The sequence below is a fragment of the Phocoena phocoena genome, chromosome 17, assembly GCF_963924675.1.
Source record: "Phocoena phocoena chromosome 17, mPhoPho1.1, whole genome shotgun sequence".
NCBI lineage: Eukaryota > Metazoa > Chordata > Mammalia > Artiodactyla > Phocoenidae > Phocoena > Phocoena phocoena.
In genome coordinates this window covers 52,185,006-52,208,529 of record NC_089235.1, presented here as the reverse complement: position 1 = coordinate 52,208,529, position 23,524 = coordinate 52,185,006, and the positions used below count along the sequence as shown (strand labels likewise).

General features: G+C 37.6%; 1 protein-coding gene across 1 annotated transcript in view; it reads left to right on the top strand.

Moving 5' to 3' along the window:
* Positions 1–4,574: 4,574 nt before the first annotated feature.
* The window catches only part of EIF3E (eukaryotic translation initiation factor 3 subunit E), a 50,632-nt gene continuing 31,682 nt past the window's right edge, over positions 4,575–23,524 (top strand). Inside the window, exons 1-6 of the mRNA XM_065895075.1 lie at positions 4,575–4,754; positions 10,861–10,975; positions 12,583–12,700; positions 16,469–16,511; positions 17,570–17,674; positions 22,802–22,927. Coding sequence (XP_065751147.1) covers positions 4,665–4,754; positions 10,861–10,975; positions 12,583–12,700; positions 16,469–16,511; positions 17,570–17,674; positions 22,802–22,927 — 597 coding nt within the window. The 5' untranslated portion in view covers positions 4,575–4,664. The remainder of the gene's footprint in view (positions 4,755–10,860; positions 10,976–12,582; positions 12,701–16,468; positions 16,512–17,569; positions 17,675–22,801; positions 22,928–23,524) is intronic.

The window sequence follows — 23,524 nt, the reverse complement described above, 5'->3', positions numbered from 1 at the left end:
TGCCCTCCGTCTCCTATTGCTGAGGATCCTTCAGCTCTACCATCTCCCATCTCCTCTCCCTGCTCCAGTCGGTAACTCTTCTTGCCTGTTCACTCGGTGCCAGCCCCTGTATGCCAGCTGTTGTACTGCACTACTGTGCTTTTCAAGGTACTGTACTGTTAGATTAAAAATGGTTTCTTTATTGTTTGTGTCTGTTTGCTTTTTATGTATTATTTGTGTGAAAGCTATTAGAGTACAGTGCTATATAGCTGATTGTGTTAGGTGGGTACCTAGGCTAACTTTGTTGGACTTACAAACAAATTGGACTTATGAATGTGCTCTCGGAATGGAACTCATCCCTATGGAGGGGACTTACTGTATTCAGTTGTCATCTTGAACAAACCGTACCATTTGACACAGTTAATTGCTCCTTGGTGCTTGGACCAATCTCCTTCTTTGGTGCCTGGAACACCACTTTCTCTTGTTCCTCCACATTCCTCCTCCACTTCCTGGCCAGTCTTTCTCTGGTGTCTTTACTTGATCTGAATTATCCCAACCTCTACAAGTTGAAGTGCCTAAGATTTAGCCCTCCTCATCTCTTTTCCCAACATACTCACAGTCTGATCTCATCCAGTGCCATGGTTCTAAATTTCATCAGGAGGTTGACAAGATCTAGTCTTCTGTCTCCAGCTCTTACCTTTCTCCTGAATTCCAGATTCATATGTACCACTGCTTAATCAGTATTTCAACTTAGGTGTCTAATAGGCATCCCAAACATAATATGCCCAAAACTTAACTCTTGATTTCTCTCCTCTAAACGTGCATCTATCACACCCTTCCTCATCTAAGCAAAGGGCCTCTCATTTCTTCTAGACCTTAGAGTCATCTTGGACCCTTCTCCTTCTCATCGAATGCATCTTGGACCCTTCTCCTTCTCATCTAATGCATCTAATGCACAAATTTTGCTAGCTATGCATTCGGAATATATTCAGAATTTCACTACTGTCCATAACTCTTTCGATGCTACCTAAGCCACCAATGCTGATCTAAGCCACCATCATCTCTTGCTTGAGTTATTTCAGTAGTCCCTTAACTGGTCTCTCTGTGAATGAGCTTCTTCCCTCACCCCCTTCCAAACCCTCAAAGTGGCCTTTTTTAAAAGCATAAACACTGATTATATATGCCTTCTCTGCTCAAAACCCTCCAGTACCTGCCCACCTCCTTCAGAATGCAACCCAAAGTCTTTACTGTGGCCTACAAAGCATTATGTCATCTGTCCCACCACTCTCTCTCTGAACTCATCTTCTGCCACACTTCCCCTTGCTCAATCAGTTCCATACATTGATACTTAATGTTCCTTCACCTGGCTTTTTCTCCTCTAGGCAGCCACAGGCACCCTCACTTCCTTCATATCTCTTCTCAAATTCTACTTTATTAGAGACGCCTTCTCTGACCACTTTATATAAATTAGCAACTTTTTCCCATCGTTCTCACCCTGCCTATTGTTCTTCATAGCCCTTATCACCACTGGACAAATTATGTATTTGTTAGCATGTTTTCATCTGTCTCCCCCAACTTGAATATAAGCTTCTGTAGAGAAGGCAATTTGTTTTCTTTACTGCTGTATTCCCAGGACCTAGACCACTGCTTAGCATATTGCAGGTGTTCAATTTATATTGAATGAATGAGCAAATAATTGCTACCTATTAGATTGAAAGCTCCCGGGCCAGAGACTAGCTCTTACGGATTATATAGTCCCATTAACACCTAGCTTAGTACCTGGCATATTAAAAGTTCAAAATGTTGATCAAATTGAATTGCATCTTATTTCTCACTGCTTCTCAAAGATGCTCTCTGTCCCTTTTTGGCAAGTTTCCGTACTTCTACCTGCTTCCTTCCTTCCTCTGCTGCAGCTCACTTTTGCTGGAAGCCTCAGTTCCTGCTTTTTCTCTCTTTAACTTCCTCTTTTCCTGTCTATATTCTATTACAGCTTTGGTCTCTGGGCTTACAGGAAACTTCATATTACAGCTATCACCTCTTAGAGGCTACAAAGACTATCCCCTACAATACAGCAGCCTATACCACCACTTATTCTTTGCTTCATGGAAATTCAGCCTTGCTTTCCCAACAATACTGTAATGACACTATGGCAGAGATCATATCATACTCCCAAATCCTTGAAAATAGCTAGTACAAGGTTACACAGATGGTAAGTGATTAACAACTATATCAACTGATCCAGAATAGTATCTCCATTTTTTTTTTTTTTTTTTTTTTTTTTGCGGTACGCGGGCCTCTCACTGTTGTGGCCTCTCCCGTTGCGGAGCACAGGCTCCGGACGCGCAGGCTCAGTGGCCATGGCTCACGGACCTCGCCGCTCCATGGCATGTGGGATCTTCCCGGACCGGGGCACGAACCCGTGGCCCCTGCATCAGCAGGCGGACTCTCAACCACTGTGCCACCAGGGAAGCCCAGTATCTCCATTTGCATACTAGACAGCATCACTTGGGTAGCTAATAGGAATGTTATTCTGTCTGAAACAGAATTCCTGATTGTAGCACTCATACATATTCCTTTGCCATTCCCCCACCCACCTTGTACTGTCACCAGTAGGTATCTAGTTTTTTAAGCCCAAAGTCTAGGAGTCACTTTTTTTTTTAATTAGACTTTTATTCTGATTGTGGATTCACATGCAGTTGTAAGAAATAATACATGAAGATCCCGTGTACCCTTTACTCAGTTTCTTCCAGTGGTAACATCGTACAAACTTATAGTATACTCTGATGGTTCCTCAAAGAATTAAAAGTAGAGTTACCGTATAACACAGCAATTCCACCTCTGAAAATATATGTAATAGAACTGAAAACATATGTCCACATAAACATGTGTACACGAATGTTTATAGCAGCATTATTCATAGTAGCCAAAAAGTAGGAAAAAACCAAACGTCCATCAGTGGATGGATGGGTAAATAATATGTGGTATATCCATATAATGGAATATTAATCAGACCTAAAAAGGAATGAAGTACTGATACATGCTACAACTTGGGTGAACCTTGAAAACATTAAGTAAAGTGAAAAAAGTCAGACCCCAAAGGCCATATATCATGTTATTCCATTCATCTGAAAGTCCTGAATGGGAAAATCTACGGAGTGGTTCCTTAGGGCTGTGGTAGAATGAGCAAGAGGAGGAGATAGAGAAGATGAGGTAAGAGAGGTAATGGGTCCGGATGGTGCAGGGCTTTTTAGGCTACTTTGAGACATATGTTTTTCTCTGAGTGAGATTACAAGGCCTGGAGGGTTTTGAGCATAATCTGACTTTTAAAAGTCACTCTGGCTTATATATGGAGAATAAACCACAGGAGGAAAAGAGGGGAAGCAAGGTGATTCGTGAAGAGACTATTTCAAAAACCAAAGCAAGTGATAATGGTGTTTTGGAGTAGGGATTAACTTTGTAGGTGGTGTGAACTGATGGATCAGGACATGCTTTAAAGGTAGAACCAGAGGATTTGTTGGTGAAGTCAATGTAGAGTATGAGAGAAAGAGAAAAGTCAAGGACGACTCAAAGGTTTTGGGTCTGAACAACTGGACAGATGGAGTGGGCATTCACTGAGGTGGAGAAGAGTGTAAAAGGAGCAGGTTTTGACGAGCTACATGGGGAATTTGCTTTTGGACACGTTAATGTTGAGATGTTGGCTATAATAGTTTGTGCTGGGGCTCTAATTGGGGAGTTGTCAATGTGTGGATTGCATTTAAAGCCCTTAGGTTGAATGACATCACTTAGGGCATTGGCCTAGAGAGTGAAAAGGTCCAAGACACTCCAAAGGCACTCCAAAATGCAGAGGTCTGAAAGATGACAAGGAGACAAGAGTACTTAGAATAAAATACTCACATTCCCTACCTTAATGGAGACCTGGCCTTTCTCCATGTCTGTAACCTCACTCTCCAGTCTGGTAGGATACTCAGTTTTTGAAGGACACCAAGCCCTTTCCTGTCTCATGGACTTTGTCTTTGCTGTGCTTCCACCAGGCATGTTTCCACCCAGGCTCTAATTTTGGTCACCTGCTTCTCTTACCACAACCTCGACTAAATTGTAACCCTGAGTTTTATCTAAACACCCTAACTGAAAAGCCCCAAACTGGCACCGCGTCCCTCACCTCCCTGCCCCCCCGACACCAAGTTATGGCTTTTACTATAATCTGAAATTATTTCACTTGTTTTTTGTCTAGAAGACCATCCCATCTTAATTTAACAAATGCTTACAAAACGATTACTATACACCAAATAAAAGATCAGCTATTCCTCCTTGTACTTAATTTTCTGGAGAGCAGGGGCCTCATTATCTTGTCCTTTGCCGCATCTCCAATACAAATGACATTGCCTCAGCAATCAATTCTGAGTTTTCAGTATTTGTTAACGGAACGGATTGCGGGACACCAACAAACTTGCCAACAAAAGGAATTTTGCCCGCCCATACACCCCGTCCCGGAGTTGCCGGGAAGGAGGAAGGGAGGGAGGACCTCGCGCATGCGCCATTGTTCCCTGAGCGCTCGCGGCTGAACCCCGCCCCTTTCCTTTGGCTGGTTTAACCACTGCACATGCGCAATAAGGGTCGTGTCCGTTCGTTTGTCGACGCTATCAATAAAGTTTTAGCGAGTGCATACTTCTCTTTTCCTTGGCAAGATGGCGGAGTACGACTTGACTACTCGCATCGCGCACTTTTTGGATCGGCATCTAGTCTTTCCGTTGCTTGAGTTTCTCTCCGTAAAGGAGGTGAGTGGGTTTTTGAGCGCGAGGAAGGCGTGGGAGCGCGTGAGATGCGGGGCAAGGCCGAAAGGCGGTGGCGGTAGCCTTAGGCCTTACCCACGTGTGAGGCGGCCATGAGTTTGGTCCCGAGTCGGGCAATAAGGATCTGCTGGTAGTTAAGCGTCGTCCCTGTTGATTAGCACCGCGGAATTCGGCCGTGAGTAGGGGTGAGGTGACAATATGAAACTCAGGGGAGAAAGGGAGGGGTCTCTGCTTCACTTCTTGAGGTGCCAGTGCCGCTGGGACTTCCGCATCGTTCCTCTTGGAAGTTGACGATTGGCTGGCTTCCCTGTATTAATGCTTGAGCTTAACATAAAGCTGGCTTCGAGAAGCAAATTGGACTTTTAGAGATTAAAATTTTTCTTTTGGGCACAGTAGGAGGGGTGACCTTGGCTTTGTGTTTTTGCTTTCCGGATCGTTTGGAATGATTTTCTTACACTTAAATATCTAGCCCTTTGGTTTCCGTAAAGTTGTGAGTTCTTTGCGAGGAGTTTAACTGGTGTTTCGGTAAATAGCCACTTCCTAGAAGCGTAGCTTTTTTTTTTTTTGCGGTACGCGGGCCTCTCACTGCTGTGGCCTCTCCCGTTGCGGAGCACAGGCCCCGGACGCGCAGGCTCAGCAGCCATGGCTCACGGGCCCAGCCGCTCCGTGGCATGTGGGATTCTCCCGGACCGGAGCACGAACCCGTGTCCCCTGCATCGGCAGGCGGACTCTCAACCACTGCGCCACCGGGGAAGCCCAAGCGTAGCATATTTTGTCTAGTGGGGAGGGGAACCCAAAAAATAATCCGACAGTAATTTTATCTTAAGAGTTGTTTTTCAGTGTATAGATGTACAGACTTCTAGTGATTTGAATTGGTTGTTAATGTTCATTGAGCTATTCCGGATATCTTGAAAAAGTATTTGGTCCTAGTACCTCATTTAAAAATATCTCAGTCCTAAAAGTTTGGAGATATTAGGCTTAGTTATACCGTAGTTTATTGGGAAATTGATACATTTTAATAGTTACAATAAAGTAATATTACTGTGATGAAGGAATTAGAATATTGGTCAGAAAAATGCGTTCTATTTCTAGAAGCAGATTAAACCGCAAGTCTACTTAGGGCACTCTAGATTTGGGGAGTAGATTTTGTGTGTTCCAACAGCAATAAAACAAAAAAGCCCTACAAATAAACATCAAATTTTTCTGATAAGTTTTCAAATTTTCCCATGGTTCATTGGATAGGTATAACCCTCAAATTCATATGAACCTTTTCTAAACACCTACACACAACTCTAAAGTTAATGATATTAGGGAACAGCAAAGTTTATTTTCAATAAATATTCAAGAATGCCTCGCCATATAAAGCTTTATCTTGAAATGCTTTTGTCTTGATTTTTCTTTTATAGGTTGTACTTAACCTGTATTGTAGAACTTGCATAAAACAGCCCAGTCTGCCTTCTGTTTCTTTTTTGGATAATTTAGGATAATTTACCAAAGATCAAGGAATAGAAAAATATCCTCTATGCTTCTGAACTAGGCAAACTTCATATTTTTGTAATGTGTCTTTACACTTTTGTTTTTCAATGCAGACAGATGAAAGGGAGGAATACATAAGTGTAAATTAGTTTTTCATAGGGCAAGACCAAAACTGTGAACGGCAGCTGAGAATCAGTGGAAAATAACTGCTCAAAACCTGTTTCCTTGGAGAGAATGTTGGTAAGATGGCTGTGATACACCAAGGGGAAGACAGATGCTGGAGTATTTATTTATCAATTACTAAGTATAGGACTACCATGGAATTGTGAGAAATCCAAGATAAAATCCAGACATCTCATCACTAAAAAACTCATCCTTTCGTGGAGATAGAGGTCTGTAATTATAAGGCTAAGAGTAATAAATGTCAGAAGTAGTGGCAGAGTGCTATCAAAATTGAAGAGGTACAGAAAGGATTCTGAGGAAGAGAGGCTTGAAGTTGAGTTTTGAAGGCTAGATGGTTAGGATAGTCAATGATCATGACACATGAGGGTATCAATTGAATATATTTATAGTATCAATATATTGGAAAATATAAACTCCATTGGAGCAGGAGCTTTGTTTTATTTCCTTGCTGTGTTCTCAGCAGATAGAGTCTGGCATAAGGGCTTCTCATGATTATTTAATAAATGAGTGAATATATATTTGAGCCTTAGTGTTCTTTATTCTCAAGTGAAGTGGAAGGCCAAATAGTGTTTAGCAGCCTGGGTACTGAATTGGGACCTGAATAAGGATCCTGGCTCTGTCACTTAATACCTTTGTGCACTTGAGAACAGTTTCTTTCCCATCTTTTTTTTTTTTTTTGCGGTACGCGGGCCTCTCACTGCTGTGGCCTCTCCCGTTGCGGAGCACAGGCCCCGGACACGCAGGCTCAGCGGCCATGGCTCACGGGCCCAGCCGCTCCGTGGCATGTGGGATTCTCCCGGACCGGGGCACGAACCCGTGTCCCCTGCATCGGCAGGCGGACTCTCAACCACTGCGCCACCAGGGAAGCCCCTCTTTCCCATCTTAACTAAGCCTTTTCTCATGCATAAAATGTTGGTACTACCACCAGCCTCATAGGGTTGTTAGAAAAATTACATGAAATAGTACATATAAAGTATTTAGCCTTCTGGGACAGAGTAGGTACTCCTAAGTGTTTTCTATTAGGAGGCTAGGCCATCCTATATGAGAGGGAAGTGAGGCATTCAATTGGCTTTGTTTGTTTTTTTAAGTTTTGTTTGTTTTTGGCTGTATTGGGTCTTCGATGCTGTGTGCAGGCTTTTTCTCTAGTTGCGGTGAGCAAGGGCTACTTTTCTTTGCCATGCGTTGGCTTCTCATTGCGGTGATTTCTCTTGTTGCGGAGCACAGGCTCTAAGTGCGCGGGCTTCAGTAGTTTGCAGCACGCAGGCTCAGTAGTTGCGGCCCGTGGGCTCTGGAGCGCAGGCTCAGTAGTTGTGGTGCACAAGCCCAGTTGCTCCACGGCATGTGCGATCATCCCGGACCAGGGATCGAACCCATGTCCCCCGCATTGGCAGGCGGATTCTCAGCCACTGTGCCACCGGGGAAGTCCTCAATTGGGGTTTTGAGGAGGGAAATAAAGACTGGAAATGGTGACTGAGGAAACTGACCAAAGACAAATGCAAGGATTGGTAAGTTTGGAGGGCCCAACTGAGATTGGAAATCACACATTTATAAGTGGTCATTCTTGGAGTGAGAGAAACGGTAGTTTATTTGAGTAGTATAGAAATATGTGGAGGTAGGCTGGTGATAAATAAATGCCATCTAGAGATTGATGAAAAGGATTGCTGATTAGAGAAAAGCACAGATGTGATTGAATAACATTATTGCCTAGTTCTGAAACATTTTATAGGTGACCTTAGCCATAACATAGAAAAGAGGTAACTTTTTTCCAGTGCTAGAGATAGACATTGAGTGTATTTGGTTGGAGAAAATGAATGGAATAAATGTTAACCGCTAAAGAGAAGGGCTTTGAAATAGCCAAAAACAATATCCAAACTAATGTAGAAAGTGACAACCAAATAGGGTGATGTAAAAATTAGAAAGAACAGAGGGTATTTTGAGGGTGATGAACCATTTTAGAGGTAATAGTGGAAGAGGTGATGAATGTAAGTTAAAAGTCTTAGAGATGAGCTGATGAAAGTTGTTATGATTTGCGGGATAAAGGAATTTTAAGGCTTGAGGTTTTAAAGAATCATCAGTATGGATGTTGGATTTGTGGAGGATGATAGCAGGAGATGTCAAAAGAAGATTTTTAATCTATTAAAAAGTAGGAGTTGTTTTCAAGGGGTTGATAGACTGTGTTGGCAGACTATAACCTGTGAGCCAAATAGAACCCTCTCTGCCTGTTTTGTATAGTCTCAGCTAAAAAAAATTTTTAACAGGTGAAGATTTGCAACCTTTCTCAATTATAGAACAATAACTGTACACAGGTTAAGTGAAACGTTTCCTGCCCAAAAAGAATTCCATTCTTCTCATTAGTAGAACTGTATTACAGAAAATTTTATAACATATTATATTTTTTATTTCAAAAAGAAAATTGAAGCTTTTCTCTCTTATGGTACTTATATATAGTACCCTTGATTTTCGCTTTTTGGCTCACAAAATCTTACTGTCTCTTCTTTACAGAATAAATGTGCCTATGAGATAAAATTTAGAGAGGATGATATAAGCAGATATAGATTTAAGAAGAGCCCAGTGAGGTCTGATGGCAGAGGAGAAATGCTTTGGATCTGCAGTTGGGAGAAATATTACAAATTAAAAGCTATTGATGAAGTGGTGAGGAGAGGTGGCATGCCAGGAAGAGGATGTTTTCACCTAAGATTAGGATTTCTATGGGGCAAACTGAAAGAAAACTTCTTTTTTTTTTTTTAAGGTAAACTTTTTATCAAGTATAATATGTGAACAGAAAAGTGAGCTGGGCTTTCCTGGTGGCGCAGTGGTTGAGAGTCCGCCTGCCGATGCAGGGGACACGGGTTCGTGCCCCGGTCCGGAAGGATCCCACATGCTGCGGAGCGGCTGGGCCTGTGAGCCATGGCCGCTAAGCCTGCGCCTCCAGAGCCTGTGCTCCGCAACTGGAGAGGCCACGGCAGTGAGAGGCCCGCGTACCGCAAAAAAAAAAAAGAAAAGTGAGCAAATATAAATGCTTTTTTTCCCCAAAGGAAACACACTTATGTGTGACCACCATCCAGATCAATAAATAAAACGTTGCAAACATCCTAAATAACTGCAATTTATTTATCCAGTCTAACGTTGATAGGACTTGGCTGTTAGAAATAGTTCTGCTGGGAACATTCTTGGTAATGTCCTTTGAGTATACGTACCCATTTCTCTTGGGTACTTAGGAGTAGAATTGCTGGGTTAAAGAATATTTTAGCTTTAGAAGATAAAAACAGTTTTCCAAAGTGGTTGTAGTTCTACCAGCAGAGAAAGTGTTCAGTTACTCTGCAACTATACCAACACTGGTATTGTCCAGTTTTTTTAGTGTGATTTTAATTTACATTTCCTTTATGACTGATGCGGTTGAGGGCTTTTTCTGGTGTTTGTTGGCCATTTGGTTGTGCTCTTGTGGAGTGCCTATTAAAATCTTAGCCATGTTCAATTGGATTGTCTGTTTTTTCTTACTGTTTTGTAGGAGTTCGTTATGTAGTTTGGAAGGTTCAGGTTTGATCTCATGGCTATACCGTTTGACCACCTTTATCTTTTCTTTTCATGGGTAGTAAAATGTTGTATAATCTTCCTTCATTTTTCTTTGCTTGACAAAATTAGATTTAGTACAAAAATCTTTTCTTTTGCTGAAACCTTATCTTGACTATTTGATTAAAAATTGTTTTGAATTATGTTACTGTCTCTCTCCTTGAATGCTATTGTGTAGAATCCTTAACATATTGCTCAGTACACTTCATGTTTATGTGAGTTGGCTTATGTATCTATTTGGTTCCTGAACTGTGGGTTAAATTACGTTTCTTGAACTCTTTGCAGAAGCTAAAACCTGATATGACAAGGTTGACTGAAAGAATGGGTGCCAGTTTGTTTCAGGGGTGTGGATGGGAAGCATTATAAAGGATTTTAACTATTTAGTGGAAAAGTATGTGGGGGAAAAAGGAGAGGCCACCTCAACGAGAAATGGGTAGGCATCATGTGGATGTGAGAGAGACTAAGAAGGTAAAACATTTAAGGGTTGATTCTTAGTTACCTGAATGTGGAGAGGAGTCAACAATACTATGTGCTTATCAGTGGAGTTGGTGTGGTTTATTTACTCACAGCCTTGTTCTAGAAAGACTAAAAGATGACTTGTAGGGACACATTATAAAATGAAGTTGGTGGGAATGGCTTTGTGGTATGTAATTGCCTTTATTTTAAAGTTGCTAGGTAAACAAAATATTTTATGTCTCTGTAGGCTGATTGCTTGCCTTTCTTGTAGGAGGGTGAATTAACAGTATATATTTTATTAAAAAAATAGTTCAGGACATATGTTTCCAGGTACCCTATCTTAATATTAACCACTTTACTTGAGGGAACTTCAATTTATTCATTAGAAAGTAATTTTCTCTTGCAGATATATAATGAAAAAGAATTGTTACAAGGGAAATTGGATCTTCTTAGTGATACCAACATGGTAGACTTTGCTATGGATGTATACAAAAACCTTTATTCTGATGATATTCCTCACGGTAAGTTTTGTCATTACATCTGAAGCTTGACTTGTGAGCTGAGGCCATGTGTATTAAAAGTTTTGTGATTTATAAAAGTGCTTTAGCCAGAAGTCTTAATAATTATTTGAATGATTTAAAAGTTCTTTGGATGAAAGGTAATATGAAGGTTACAGGTCTTCTAAAGCAGTGGTCCCCACCCTTTTTGGCACCAGGGACCGGTTTTGTGGAGGACAGTTTTTCCCTTGCGGGTGGCAAGGGGATGGTTCAGGGGGCAGTGCAAGCGATGGGGAGCTGCAGATGAAGCTTTGCTCCCTTGCCCGCTGCTTCCCTCCTGCTGTGCGGCTGGATTCCTAACCAACTGGTCTGCAGCCCGGGGGTTGGGGACCCTGTAAAAGGTGTGAAACTACTTTAAAACATGGTCATCAAATGTCTGCAGTTCATAGTATGCAGCATCAAAGTTGTACTTATTAATCAGATTGCTTCTTTAGAATTATCTGGGAATTTTGCAGTTTTTTGACTTTTTCAGTTGGCATCTTGTGTGCCTTAGAGATTTCTTTTTTGTCTTGAAGCATCTGGGTTCTCAAAAGCATGGTCCCCAGAACCAGCATCCTCAGCTCACCTGGGAGAACTTGTTAGAAATGCAAGTTCGTGGGCCATACCCACAGATCTACTTAACCAGAAAATGTTGGCTGAAGACCAGCACTCAAATTAGGGAACTACTGTGGTATATTTCAAAATCCTTGTTTTCTGTAGTAATAGATGTTCTTAAAACAAGCAAACAGAAAAACCCACTATGCACATAGTATTTTAAAAGATTATAAGAACTCAGTAGAGAAATACAGTTTACTTTGTTTAAATTGACATTTCTCAAAATTTGATCACAGATCCCATCTGTGTTTGAGAAACACTCTCCTAGTATTAGTACTTTCTAGTATATAATGTAGAAATTATTACATAAAACATAATCACTATTTTGACTTCTATTATAGTTCCCTGCAAGAACAGTAGCTCTTTAAATTTTAGTTTGTGGTAAAAAAGTAAACTATTTCTTAGTGAAACTTTAAAACATGCTAACAGGGTAAATTATGTGCAAGTTTTCTCTGACTTCATGATGTGGTAAAAAGAAACTATAGAATTGGTTTTGAGAGATTACCGAACTAGATTTAAAGTGAAAAGAGAAATTATTGACTGGATTTAAATTCCATTCAACCTAGTTGAAAACCTGTAGTAATAATATGTAAACCCCTCTGAGCCTCTTCAGAAACTGTGGGATAATCTCCTGAAAGAATTCAATGAAAACAAATATAAAAACACTGAGGATGAAGTCTCTGAAATGTAGAGTTAGATAATTGTTTCCTCAACAGCTCCTTCTCCTAGGCTGTATCTGTATATTCCTTAGTTTCTTCTAAGAGTAAGAAGAGGATTCACTGTTCCTTTATGTGCCTTTGCAGTGCTAGAAAGAAGAAATTGGATCTGAGGAAGTTACTGAGTTGGTGGCACCTGGCATATGCATATATTGGGGATAAATAAATGCACAATTTAAATAGACTGAAAAACTTCCAGAGACATCCTCATAGTGAGCAATATAGTTTAACATTATAGTACTCCTTTGCATTTTTAATTAGCTTTGAGAGAAAAAAGAACCACCGTTGTTGCACAGCTGAAACAGCTTCAGGCAGAAACTGAACCTATTGTGAAGATGTTTGAAGATCCAGAAACTACAAGGCAAATGCAGTCAACCAGGTAACCTCTTTTTTTAAAATTATTTTATTGAAGTATAGTTGATTTAGAGTGTTGTATTAATTTCTGCTGTACAGCAAAGTGATTCAGTTATACATATATATACATATTATTTTTCGTATTCTTTTCCATATGGTTTATCACAGGATATTGAAAATAGTTCCTTGTGCTATACACTAGGTCCTTGTTGGTTATCCATTCTGTATATAATCGTTTGCATATGCTAATCCCAAACTCCCAATCCATCCCTCCACCACCCCCTCCCCCTTGGCAGCCTCAAGTCTGTTGTTCTCTGTGTCTGTGAGTCTGTTTCTGTTTTGTAGTTCATTTGTGTCATATTTTAGATTCCACATATAAGTGATATCATATGGTATTTGTCTTTCTCTTTCTGACTTACTTCACTTAGTATGATAATCTTTGGGTCTGTCTATGTTGCTGCAAATGGCATTATTTCTTTCTTTTTTATGGCTCAGCAGTATTCCATTGTTTATATGTACAACATCTTCTTTATTCATTCATCTGTCATTGGACATTTAGGTTGTTTCCATGTCTCGGCTATTGTGAATAGTGCTGCTATGAACATAGGGTTTCATGTGTCTTTTTGAATTATGGTTTTATCCAGGTATATGCCCAGGAGTGGGATTGCTGGATCATATGGTAACTCTATTTTTAGTTTTTTAAGGAACCTCCATACTGTTTTCTACAGTGGCTGTATCAATTTACATTCCCACCAACAGTGTAGGAGGGTTTCCTTTTCTCCACACCCTCTCCAGCATTTGTTTGTAGACATTAAATGATGGCCATTCTGACTGGTGTGAGGTGGTACCTCACTGTAGTTTTGATTTGCATTTCTCTAATGATTAGCAATGTTGAGCATCTTTTCATGTGCCTGTTGGCCATCTGTATGCCTTCTTTGGAGAAATGTTTATTTAGGTCTTCTGCCCATTTTTCGATTGGGTTGTTTTTTTGTTGTTGAGTTGTACGAGCTGTTTGTTGTGTTTTTGTTTGTTTGTTTTTGCCACAGCATGCGGGATTTTAGTTCCCTGATCAGGGATTGAGCCCTTGCCCTTGCAGTGGAAGCGCAGAGTCCTAACCACTGGATTGCCAGGGAATTCCCTGTATGAGCTGTTTGTGTATTTTGGAAATTAAGCCCTTGTTGGTTGCATCATTTGCAAATGCTTTCTCCCAGTCAGTAGGTTGTCTTTTCGTTTTGTTTATGGTTTCTTTTGCTGTACAAAAGCTTGTAATTTTGACTAGGTCCTATTTGTTTATTTTTGCTTTTATTTCTGTTGCCTTCAGGTAACCTCTCCTTAATTTGAATTCTAAAAATTCTGTTTTCTGGATTAATACAAATGTTAATTCATACTTTAGTAACCCAGTCTAAAAGTTCACAGTTTAAGAGATAGCTTTATCTGTTTTTTTCATTTATCTTTATTGTGTAGGGACGAGGAAGTCCTTAATTGTAAATGTTAATAGCTAAATTTTTTTTAGAACTTCTTTACCAGTTAATCCAAATCTGATTATGCTGAGCAGCTCCCCCCTCCTCCCCCCTTCCCAGGGGACATTTGGAATGCCTGGAGACATTTTTGGTTGTCACAGCTGGAGAGGTGCTACCAGCATCTAAAGAGGAGAGGGCAGGGATGCTGTTATACATCCCACAGTGCATCAGGCAGTACCCTCACTTCCCCCAAAAGAATTACCCAGCTCAAAATGTCATTAGTCCTGAGGTTGAGAAACTGTGCCTGGGCAATACCTAGAGTACATGGGTTGCTCAATGTATGGGAAAACTGAGCTCACTTTATCACTTTGCTACGTTGTCTCATGTCCTTCCATGCTCAGCCCAAGGAGGGTAGTATAGAGCTGATACGGTTATATTTTATTCCTGATTTCCTCTTAGCTAGAAATAGACTTATTGTTTAGTTTACAAAGAAAGCATGTTACCCTACTCTGGCTTCACTAATTGAAGCCCTTTGGGTCATTAAAAATGTTTAAAAATAGTCTTCTAAAATTGAATATTGCCATTGTGGTAAATCTTTTCTATCAATATAGTCACCTGAGGAATTGTTTAGGATTTTACCATGTTGCACCTTGAGTTCTTAGGATATGTCATCAAACCAAATTTTTAGAGCGATTGGCTCTTAAGTTTTCATTTGTGACTTGAGAAAGTGTTACCAGGTATGTTTTAGAAAAGCAGCAAATACTATACAATTACTATACCTTACTATAATGTGCCATGTTATATAGTATGTATATATATACAGAGATAACTATATCTTAACAAAGCTATTATATATATGTATTTTCATATATATGTATATAGCTATCTCCCTGTGTCTGTGTATACTAGTATACACTTAGAATATCATGAGTAATTGTAGCCCTTCAAGTCACATGTAAGTGCTCACAAAGGGACAGCTGAAATAATCCAGATGTTAGGGTACAACAAAATTTAGGATTTTAATTCTAAGTTTAGTGTAGTCACTTAAATACTGGGAAGTAATTGGATTAAGGTATGAATAAGATGAATATAGATTTGTTCACTAAATATTAGAAAAAGATAACTCCTTTTAGCTTAATAGGCAATAAATTGGAGATAAATGAAAGGATGGAAATGAGGTAAAAACTTGTAATCTAATTTATAACCTATTCATTTTCAAAGTAATAACCTCTCCCTGCCGATTCCCCATTTTAAAATTTCATTGAATATGTAGTTTTGTACTTCTCATACTTTCCCAGAAATATCGTATCAGCCAGAGGACAGTGATTATATACCTGAGGTGTAAGGCGTATAACACAAAGTTATTCACCATGACCTACAGCAAGTGTTAAGTGGTTTTTTTTGAGATCTCTTTATGTTAAAATTTCATGCATGTTTTTATTTAGTAGTATAATATGTTCATGTTAATTTTAGTGGTAACATATCCCCTCCCCATTAAACCTTCAAGTAAAATTATGCTCCCAAAAGACATGCCACGGTATTCATTCTTACAATGAGCGTAAGAAAATGGTTTCATTTTTGCAAATGCCCAGAAGGCGGGCAACTCTGCCACCTGTCACTTGTTCCTTGGTGTCTTTGTCATCAATTTGTCTTTTACAAGGCTGCCAACATCTCAAGTTATGCAAAGCTAATTTAAAAAATGTTACATTGGGTTATTTGACACTTTGGTATGAATAATGATCATATAGAGTATGTAGCATGGATAGCTTGTGAGTTAGGCATGATTTATGAGTCTTGTAAATTTGCCAAATCACTGTCCGTATGAGAAATACTAACATTGTGGAGGGGGACAAAATTTATGTACAGGATTAATTCCTGCTTGTTTGTATAGTGCATTATTTCCATCTCTATCCTATTTTAAGAATATATTACCTATTAGAAAAGTATCCTCAAGAGAACAGATTCCATTCTCAGTAGGTTAACACCTAAGTAGACCTCACTGACCTCACTATAAGAATAGTCAGAATGTTCTGGTTTTATTACCTAAAAAACTTAGATCATGTGGTGAATCAGAACACATGATTTTCAATTAGAGCTAAAGAAACCTGAAAGTGAAATGTTAAGTTTGCAGTCGTCCTTGAGTTCCTGTTCCTTATGTTCAAAACATGTAATGTTCTGTTTATTTTATTCTGGAAGTCTTATTTTATTTTTAATGTTTAAGTATTAATATAATTAAATTGGCTTTATGTGAGTAATAAGATAGAAGTTGAATAGGCTTGTTTTGTTTTCTGTGGTCTATAAATTACAATAATTTTTGTTTTTTTATTATTAAGGGATGGTCGGATGCTGTTTGACTACCTCGCAGACAAGCATGGTGTAAGTGGTCTTTTAAAAAATTGTTTAGTTGTCATGTTGTAATAAGGCTAATTAAAGAATAGTGCTGTATAGATAGATTAATGGCTTGACAAGAGTATAATTTCCAGATTAAGTTATTAGACATAATACCTGGTATGATTTTGAAACTTTAGTTTTTAAAAATTGGTCCTGATTGGAAAATAATATACTTACCTTTTTAGATAACAGAAATTCTCAAATTGTTTGTTCCAGAATGATCATGTAATAGTTAGCATTTTATATTTCTGATGGATAAACAAGTGGGTAAAAACAGAACTAAATTTGAATTAGAATACCTTGAGCAATAGCATTAAGCTGCCTTGTGGAATACAGTAGCCCTTGACATTACCAAGACCTTCATAAACCCCCATATAAAGGAATGTTGTTATAGGCTTTCCTAGTCATCTCCCAGTCTCCTTCCCCTTGCGTTAACTCAAAGTGTGAGGCTATGTATATAATCAGTTCTTTAGCTTGCATTCAAGTTTTATCATTCATTTAACAATTATTGTAACAAGAGACATGCTGACCACTGCAAAATTACTTTCTGGTTTCCATATAGAATGTTTGGTGTATTTGTTAATGTTCTGGTTCGGAGCCCTTCTCTTGATTTTTTTGTCTTTCACTTTGCTTGCATCATTAACTGTAAAAGTTGGTGTAATTTGGGGGCCAGTTTTTTCAGAGAACTAAAGTTTACTATACACATTATTTGTACAGAATCACAAAATCCTCACAGGGATGCATATGCTTGCTAGTTGTCTAAGCTCATTCACCAGCTAAGGGACTCACATCAGACCTTCAGCTGTAATTCAAGTTTGTATCACAACAAAGTAGGTATTGTTACAGTTCAGAACTATGAAAGTTAAATCCAACAATTCCTAATATGTATTTTAACGGTCATGTGCTTTTCTGATTTTTGGGGGCGGGGGGAGGGTAGTAACTTTTGAAAGAATTGATATCTGGGGATATTTGAAAGAGTAAATGGTTTGAATTTTAAAACTCAAAATTAAAAAATAGAATTTAAGCTTTTTTCCGTTTTTTAGTTTAGGCAGGAATATTTAGATACACTCTACAGGTATGCAAAATTCCAGTATGAATGTGGAAATTACTCTGGAGCAGCAGAATATCTTTACTTCTTTAGAGTGTTGGTAAGTAATTTTTTTTTTCTTTTTCTTCTCTTTTGTAGGTTGCCTTGGTTCCTTAAAATATGTCTGTAGATTTGATCTGCCCATTAAGTTTTCAGCAGTTATTGGCAAAAGGAGAAAAAAATAAACTTTCAACAAAACCAAATAGAAATAGGAAACCTTATTTCAGGGCCTCAAAATTTGGAGGGAGATTTAACTTGTCCTTGAAATCCAAAAGTAGGAACCACTAATTTTTCATTTTATGTGTAATTGTATGATTTTAGCATTAGAATTCTATCATGTAGTGAATTTGTTATAGTATTACTGTACAGCACAGTGAGTGGCACATTGTGGGTGCTTAATATTTACTGAATAAATCTGTTATTCCTAATTTTAATTCAATATTTTGTGCTGCATATATTCCTTAAATTTGTTCTAAGCAGCTGTGGAATTCTAATGGTATCTGAAAAGATTTTATGCTTTAATAGTAACTTTTTTCTAATTATTTCTGCCCTCAGGTATTAGACTACAAAGCTCAATTTCTTTTCATTATGTAGGGAGTAGATGAGTTTAAATAGTACTGCTAGAAAAAATCCCTAACCTTTTTTTCTTCATTTGTCTACTTGACAAGTTTCCTAGATTCATTGTGCTTGTTAGGGAAGGAGAGTTGCATGAAGCCAAAGGAAAAATCAGGATTTCACATTGACAGATTTCTTTCTTATTCTGCCTTCTGTTTAGGTAATTATATTAATAAATGCCTTCTAAAGTTACCAAAATTCTCTTGTTTTAACTAGCGTCTCATTTGAGAAATTATAATTTGTTACTTTGGATTAGTAAGCAAGTGCCTACATCTCTGATAATGTCTAGTTAACCCTAGAAGTTGGGAAATGACCTCTTTAAGACAGGGACTTTTTGTCTTCCAACCTTGGAAGAGTCCGTTCTTTCTGTCTCTATTTTCTGGTGCCTTTTTTCTTTTAGCCCCGCAAGTCACAAAGAAAAGACTCAATGGCTGCTATCTTTGGTTGTTCTCTAGGAAATTAAATTTTCCTTTTTTGCAAGTGAGGAAAGAGTTCAGTATTATTAAATCGAATAAATCCTACACTTAAAAAAAGTGCTTAGACAACTTCATTTTTTAAAGTACCATCCTTCCTTCAAAGAAATAAAGATTTCAGTTTATTTCCAAGTTTGATTTGAAAAAAAAATTATCCCATTTGTAAACGAATTCTTAATTTACAGTTTAGCTGTGGTTAGCTTGCAAGTGCATTGAAGGTAATGGGTGATGCTAAATTTGTAGCAGCTTATCAGAAAATTCCATCAGTTTTACTTTGAATATTATGAAGGATTTAGGAGAGCAAAAGTTGATTACTTTGGAAATGTAAACAGCTTAGACGAGGATTGTAAAATCAGAAGCCTGATATGATTACAGGTACATGAAAAGAGTTGGTTATTCATATCATTTGTTAATGCTGGGAGTGAATTTTGAGAATGAAGATTTAGTGTCATGTTAGAGTTCTAGCACAGTAAATTTATTGTTGCTGGTCAGTGAGTGAATGTGCCATTTTGCTAAGACATGGAAACTTAAGGTAACTGCTGGAAATCCAGATATTGAAACTCTTCTAGCATATCCACCCTTGAAAGCAGATTGGTATGAAGAGCCAACTGTAATGACATGGACTTGAGCCAGAGTAGTATGCATGAATCTTTTGGGGATTAAAAAACTTGCTACACTGCTGCAAAAAGCTTTTATCCTAACACATGTAACATATTTTAGTTTTAATAGTATTATTATGTTTATGTAGTATGGTTTCATAATTAGTCTGAAAATTTCTGCATGTGATAGGTATATACTTAAAAGTTTGCAGAGTTTTTATATTTACTTTTGTAAAATACAAAGATCTAATTAAGTTTCCTGTCTTAAAAAATTCTGGGTTGATCTTAAGCTTTTACATTGCCTAGCAGATCTTATGATGGAACTCAAATGATGTTTAAGTGATTGAATACCATGGTCTGGATACAAAACTAATGTTTTACGTTAAGAGCAGTCAAAATATAGTGATTGGATAGTGTTCAGAAATTAGGTGCCGTTCATTTTAGTTTTTGTCCCATCTTGTGCCACAGAACAATTGCGTTACGTGGGAGGTGGTTACTTCATGTTGGCATATTGATAAAGGCTAACTAAGCTAAGTTTAAAAATGGATTATTTACTTTTTCTTTTGATTAAGATAGGCACCACTAATGAAATCTTGTTAATAGCAAAGATAAAAATCCTGTTTTGGATTTGGGATAAATAATGTCAGTGTTTTTGCTTATTAGTTATTTAATTTTACTTTTTTGCAAATGGCCTGTTTTCATTTCTTTTCTGGTGGTTGATTATTCTTTTAAATCTATGGTTAGGGAAACATAAGCTATGAAAGAACCATTGTAACTATGATCTGAGATTAGAATTTGACTCTCTGAGTGACCTGTTGTAGGTTAGTGTTGTATAAATTAAAGCTGTATGACCCTAGAATCTACTTTTATTTTTAAAAGACTTCATGGCTTTTAGAATACACCAAGTGCTTAAATGCACCCTATTTGATTGTGAAGCTTCTTTGAATCATGCTCTAAGAAATGCATTAATTTGAATTGAAATGGTAGGGCAGATTTGTTAGGAATTTTTGAACATTTTTGTTCTAAAAGTTATTAATTTATAACTGTATTGTAATTAATCACTGTATTGTAATTATTTTGTTAAAATTTGCCCTCACTGTGGCCTTCGGTCTGGCTCCAAAGTATAACCCCTCTCCTCATCCAGCAGCTATTTGAAATAAAAGTGATTTTAAGATGCTAGGACTGTTGGTGATCATATTTGTGTGTGTGTGTTTCACTCAGAATTTAAAGTTTATCTACTGTAAGTACTTGCCATTCGATTTAAAGGTACTTTCCCTTGACTCAAGAAAGCTTGAGTAATGATGATTTGGTGAAGTTTTAGGCTCTTGACTGAAGATTTGGATCTGATGTACTCTGATAATGTCACTGTAAAAGACATCTATTTCATATCGATTCTCAGATGTATTTTTATCCCACTTTAACATCTAAAATTAGGATGTGTCCTGAATTGACCTAAAATAATATACCATAAAATTGATGACATCTTAGATTCAATGAAATATTAGTACTTAGATTTCTTTGTAAGGATAAAACGTTTTATCCTTTGTAATTTGAACAATAATTTTATGGATTTTTATATAAGGTTTTTTTGATTTCAGTGAGTTTTGACAAATGCACATACCTGTGCAACTACCACCAAATCAAGATAAAAAATATTTCTGTTACCCAGAAAGACCCCTTTTCCCCCTTTGCAGTCATACCTCATCTCTGGTTCATCCACTGGTCTGCTTTCCATCCCTGTAGATTAGTTTTGTCTGTTCTAGAATTTCATGTAAGTGGAATGATATATGTAAGCTTGTGCCTGGCTTATTTTGACTAGCAAGTTTTTTGAGATTCGTTTATATTATTGTATGTGTCAGAAGTTTGATTCTTTCCATTGCTGACTAGTATTCCATTCTATGAATATACTGCAGTTTATTCATCTATTGATAAACATTTGGATTACTTCTGGGTTTTGTCTATTTCAAATAAAGACATGAATATTCATATACAAGTTTCTTGTGGACATACATTGTAATAATAATAAGAACCAGTGATTTCATGATTATGTTACAAATTTTAATTTGCAAATTTAGTCTCTACTATCTGCCTGTTCTGAGAGTTTGCTAAAGTGTTTTCCTGTACATTTGAATTAATTACTGACATCAAAGGAAGAATTTCAGTATAGGCAGAGTCTGACTTAGGTATGATTTTGATCCTCATAGTTTAGGCAACCTATAATACTCTGATATAATCATTTCTATTCTCATTATCATTGGGGTAATGACTCACATTTCCCAAGTTTTTATCATGTGTCACATGATGTTGTAATCTTTTTACATGTATTACATAATTTAAGTCATACAACAACTGAGGTGGCTTCTGTTACTAGCCCCATTTTATAGATGAGGAAGCTAAAGCACAGATGGTTCAGCTGCTTATAGTAAGTGGTAGAGCCAGAATTATTGGTGGTTGGATTTCCAGTCCTGCCCATATGATTTTATTTAACTTGTAATTATAATATGTACCAATAGTACTTTACAATTAATAGTACCATGTAAGTGCTTCAGTGAAAAATTCAAAATTTCAGCTTGGGGTATAGAAATGTTTTCTCCCTCCAGTACTCTCACTTGCTTCTGCTGCTTTAGCACAGTTCAGAGTCATTATATCCACTTTGCCTTGTTTTGAGAGTCCTGCTTTACTTGGTTTTGTTATTAGCCTAGTCCTTATAGGTGTTTGGGTTTATGACCCACTTGCATCAATGGCAAGAAGAGATAGAGTGACCCTCATTCCTCCTTTTTTGTAGGGTTAAGACTGCAGTATGAAATTTTATAGCTTTTATGATTAGAAGTATAATTTTCAACAAATTATGCTCTCCGTGCATCAGTTCCCCTCTTTAAAATAGGGATAAAAATTATTATTTACCTTCCAGGGTTTTAGGGTTATATAAGAAAATGAACTTCTGTTTCTCAGTACATATTCCTTTGATAATTATTAATGTTATTAACCAGTAGACCTGCTTTTTTTTCTCTCTATGACCTCTTCCATTTATATCATAGTTTGTAAGTTTTTTTGTTCTGGAAATAATTTTTCTAAATTTTAGATGAGACACTCAATTCTTGATTTTCACATCTTCACTCCAGGAATTTTTAGCAGCAAATTGCCTCTGAATCTAACTTTGTTTGCAAAGTTTTGAGTCCCTAAAATTTGATTAATTGTGTATAAATGGTCTGAAATGGGTTACACTAAAACACTGGTGCTGTATCCTAGTTTTAAGTTATTTATCTTCTGATCTAGACTGACTATCAAAGACCTGAGTTTTTTTAGTAAATCAAGTTAAATGAAATCTATTTGAATCAGCTTAACCGGTGTGATCCAAATAAGGGCTTATATAACTGGAGTTTGGGGAAGAGTGCTATAGATCTTTTAGTAGGCCTGAGGGATATGTAGGGTATAAAATATACATTATCTTTTTTTCCTCCAGAGTATTCAGAATATAATTAATTATGATTGCTTAAACAGGTTCCAGCAACAGATAGAAATGCTTTGAGTTCACTCTGGGGAAAACTGGCCTCTGAAATCTTAATGCAGAATTGGGATGCAGCCATGGAAGACCTTACACGGCTAAAAGAGACCATAGATAATAATGTGAGTTACACTTTTTCAGGGTGGTTTTCTGAAATTTCTATGTATCCTTTATACTTTCTGATAAGGAGAACACTGTGTACTTTAAAAAGGAAGGAGGAAAGGGAGGGAGACTAAACTAAAATGTTGACCTGATATAAAAATCACAGTGGGTTAGTGGCTTGATTAGTTTTACTGAATCTCCTTGAAGGAAGCTGTCAAACTTCTTTTGGTTCTTAGAGAAAATAACTCAGTTTTCATTTTTGTTAGAGCTGTGGTGCCTCTTTGATCTGTTCCAGTGGAAATGACATAATACTCTTAGTGCCACCCATTATTGAAAGTCTAATGCAGAAGATGACAGTTTTCATCTACTATTAATGTCTAATAAAACTTATTATGAAGTGTTTAATTTAGTCCTTGCTTATGAAATGTTTTCTGAAATAAGTATAACTTGGAACCTCTGTAAAAATGGCTTAGTGGACATTGTTGAATCTGTCTCTGAGAACAGGGAAATTTTGAATGTCAGGGGTCATGCAGAGAGTAGAGTGGTCTGGGGGATTGGACTTTGATCATAATGATCACTGTGCATGCTTTAGAAGGTTCTCATTTAAAATAAAATTC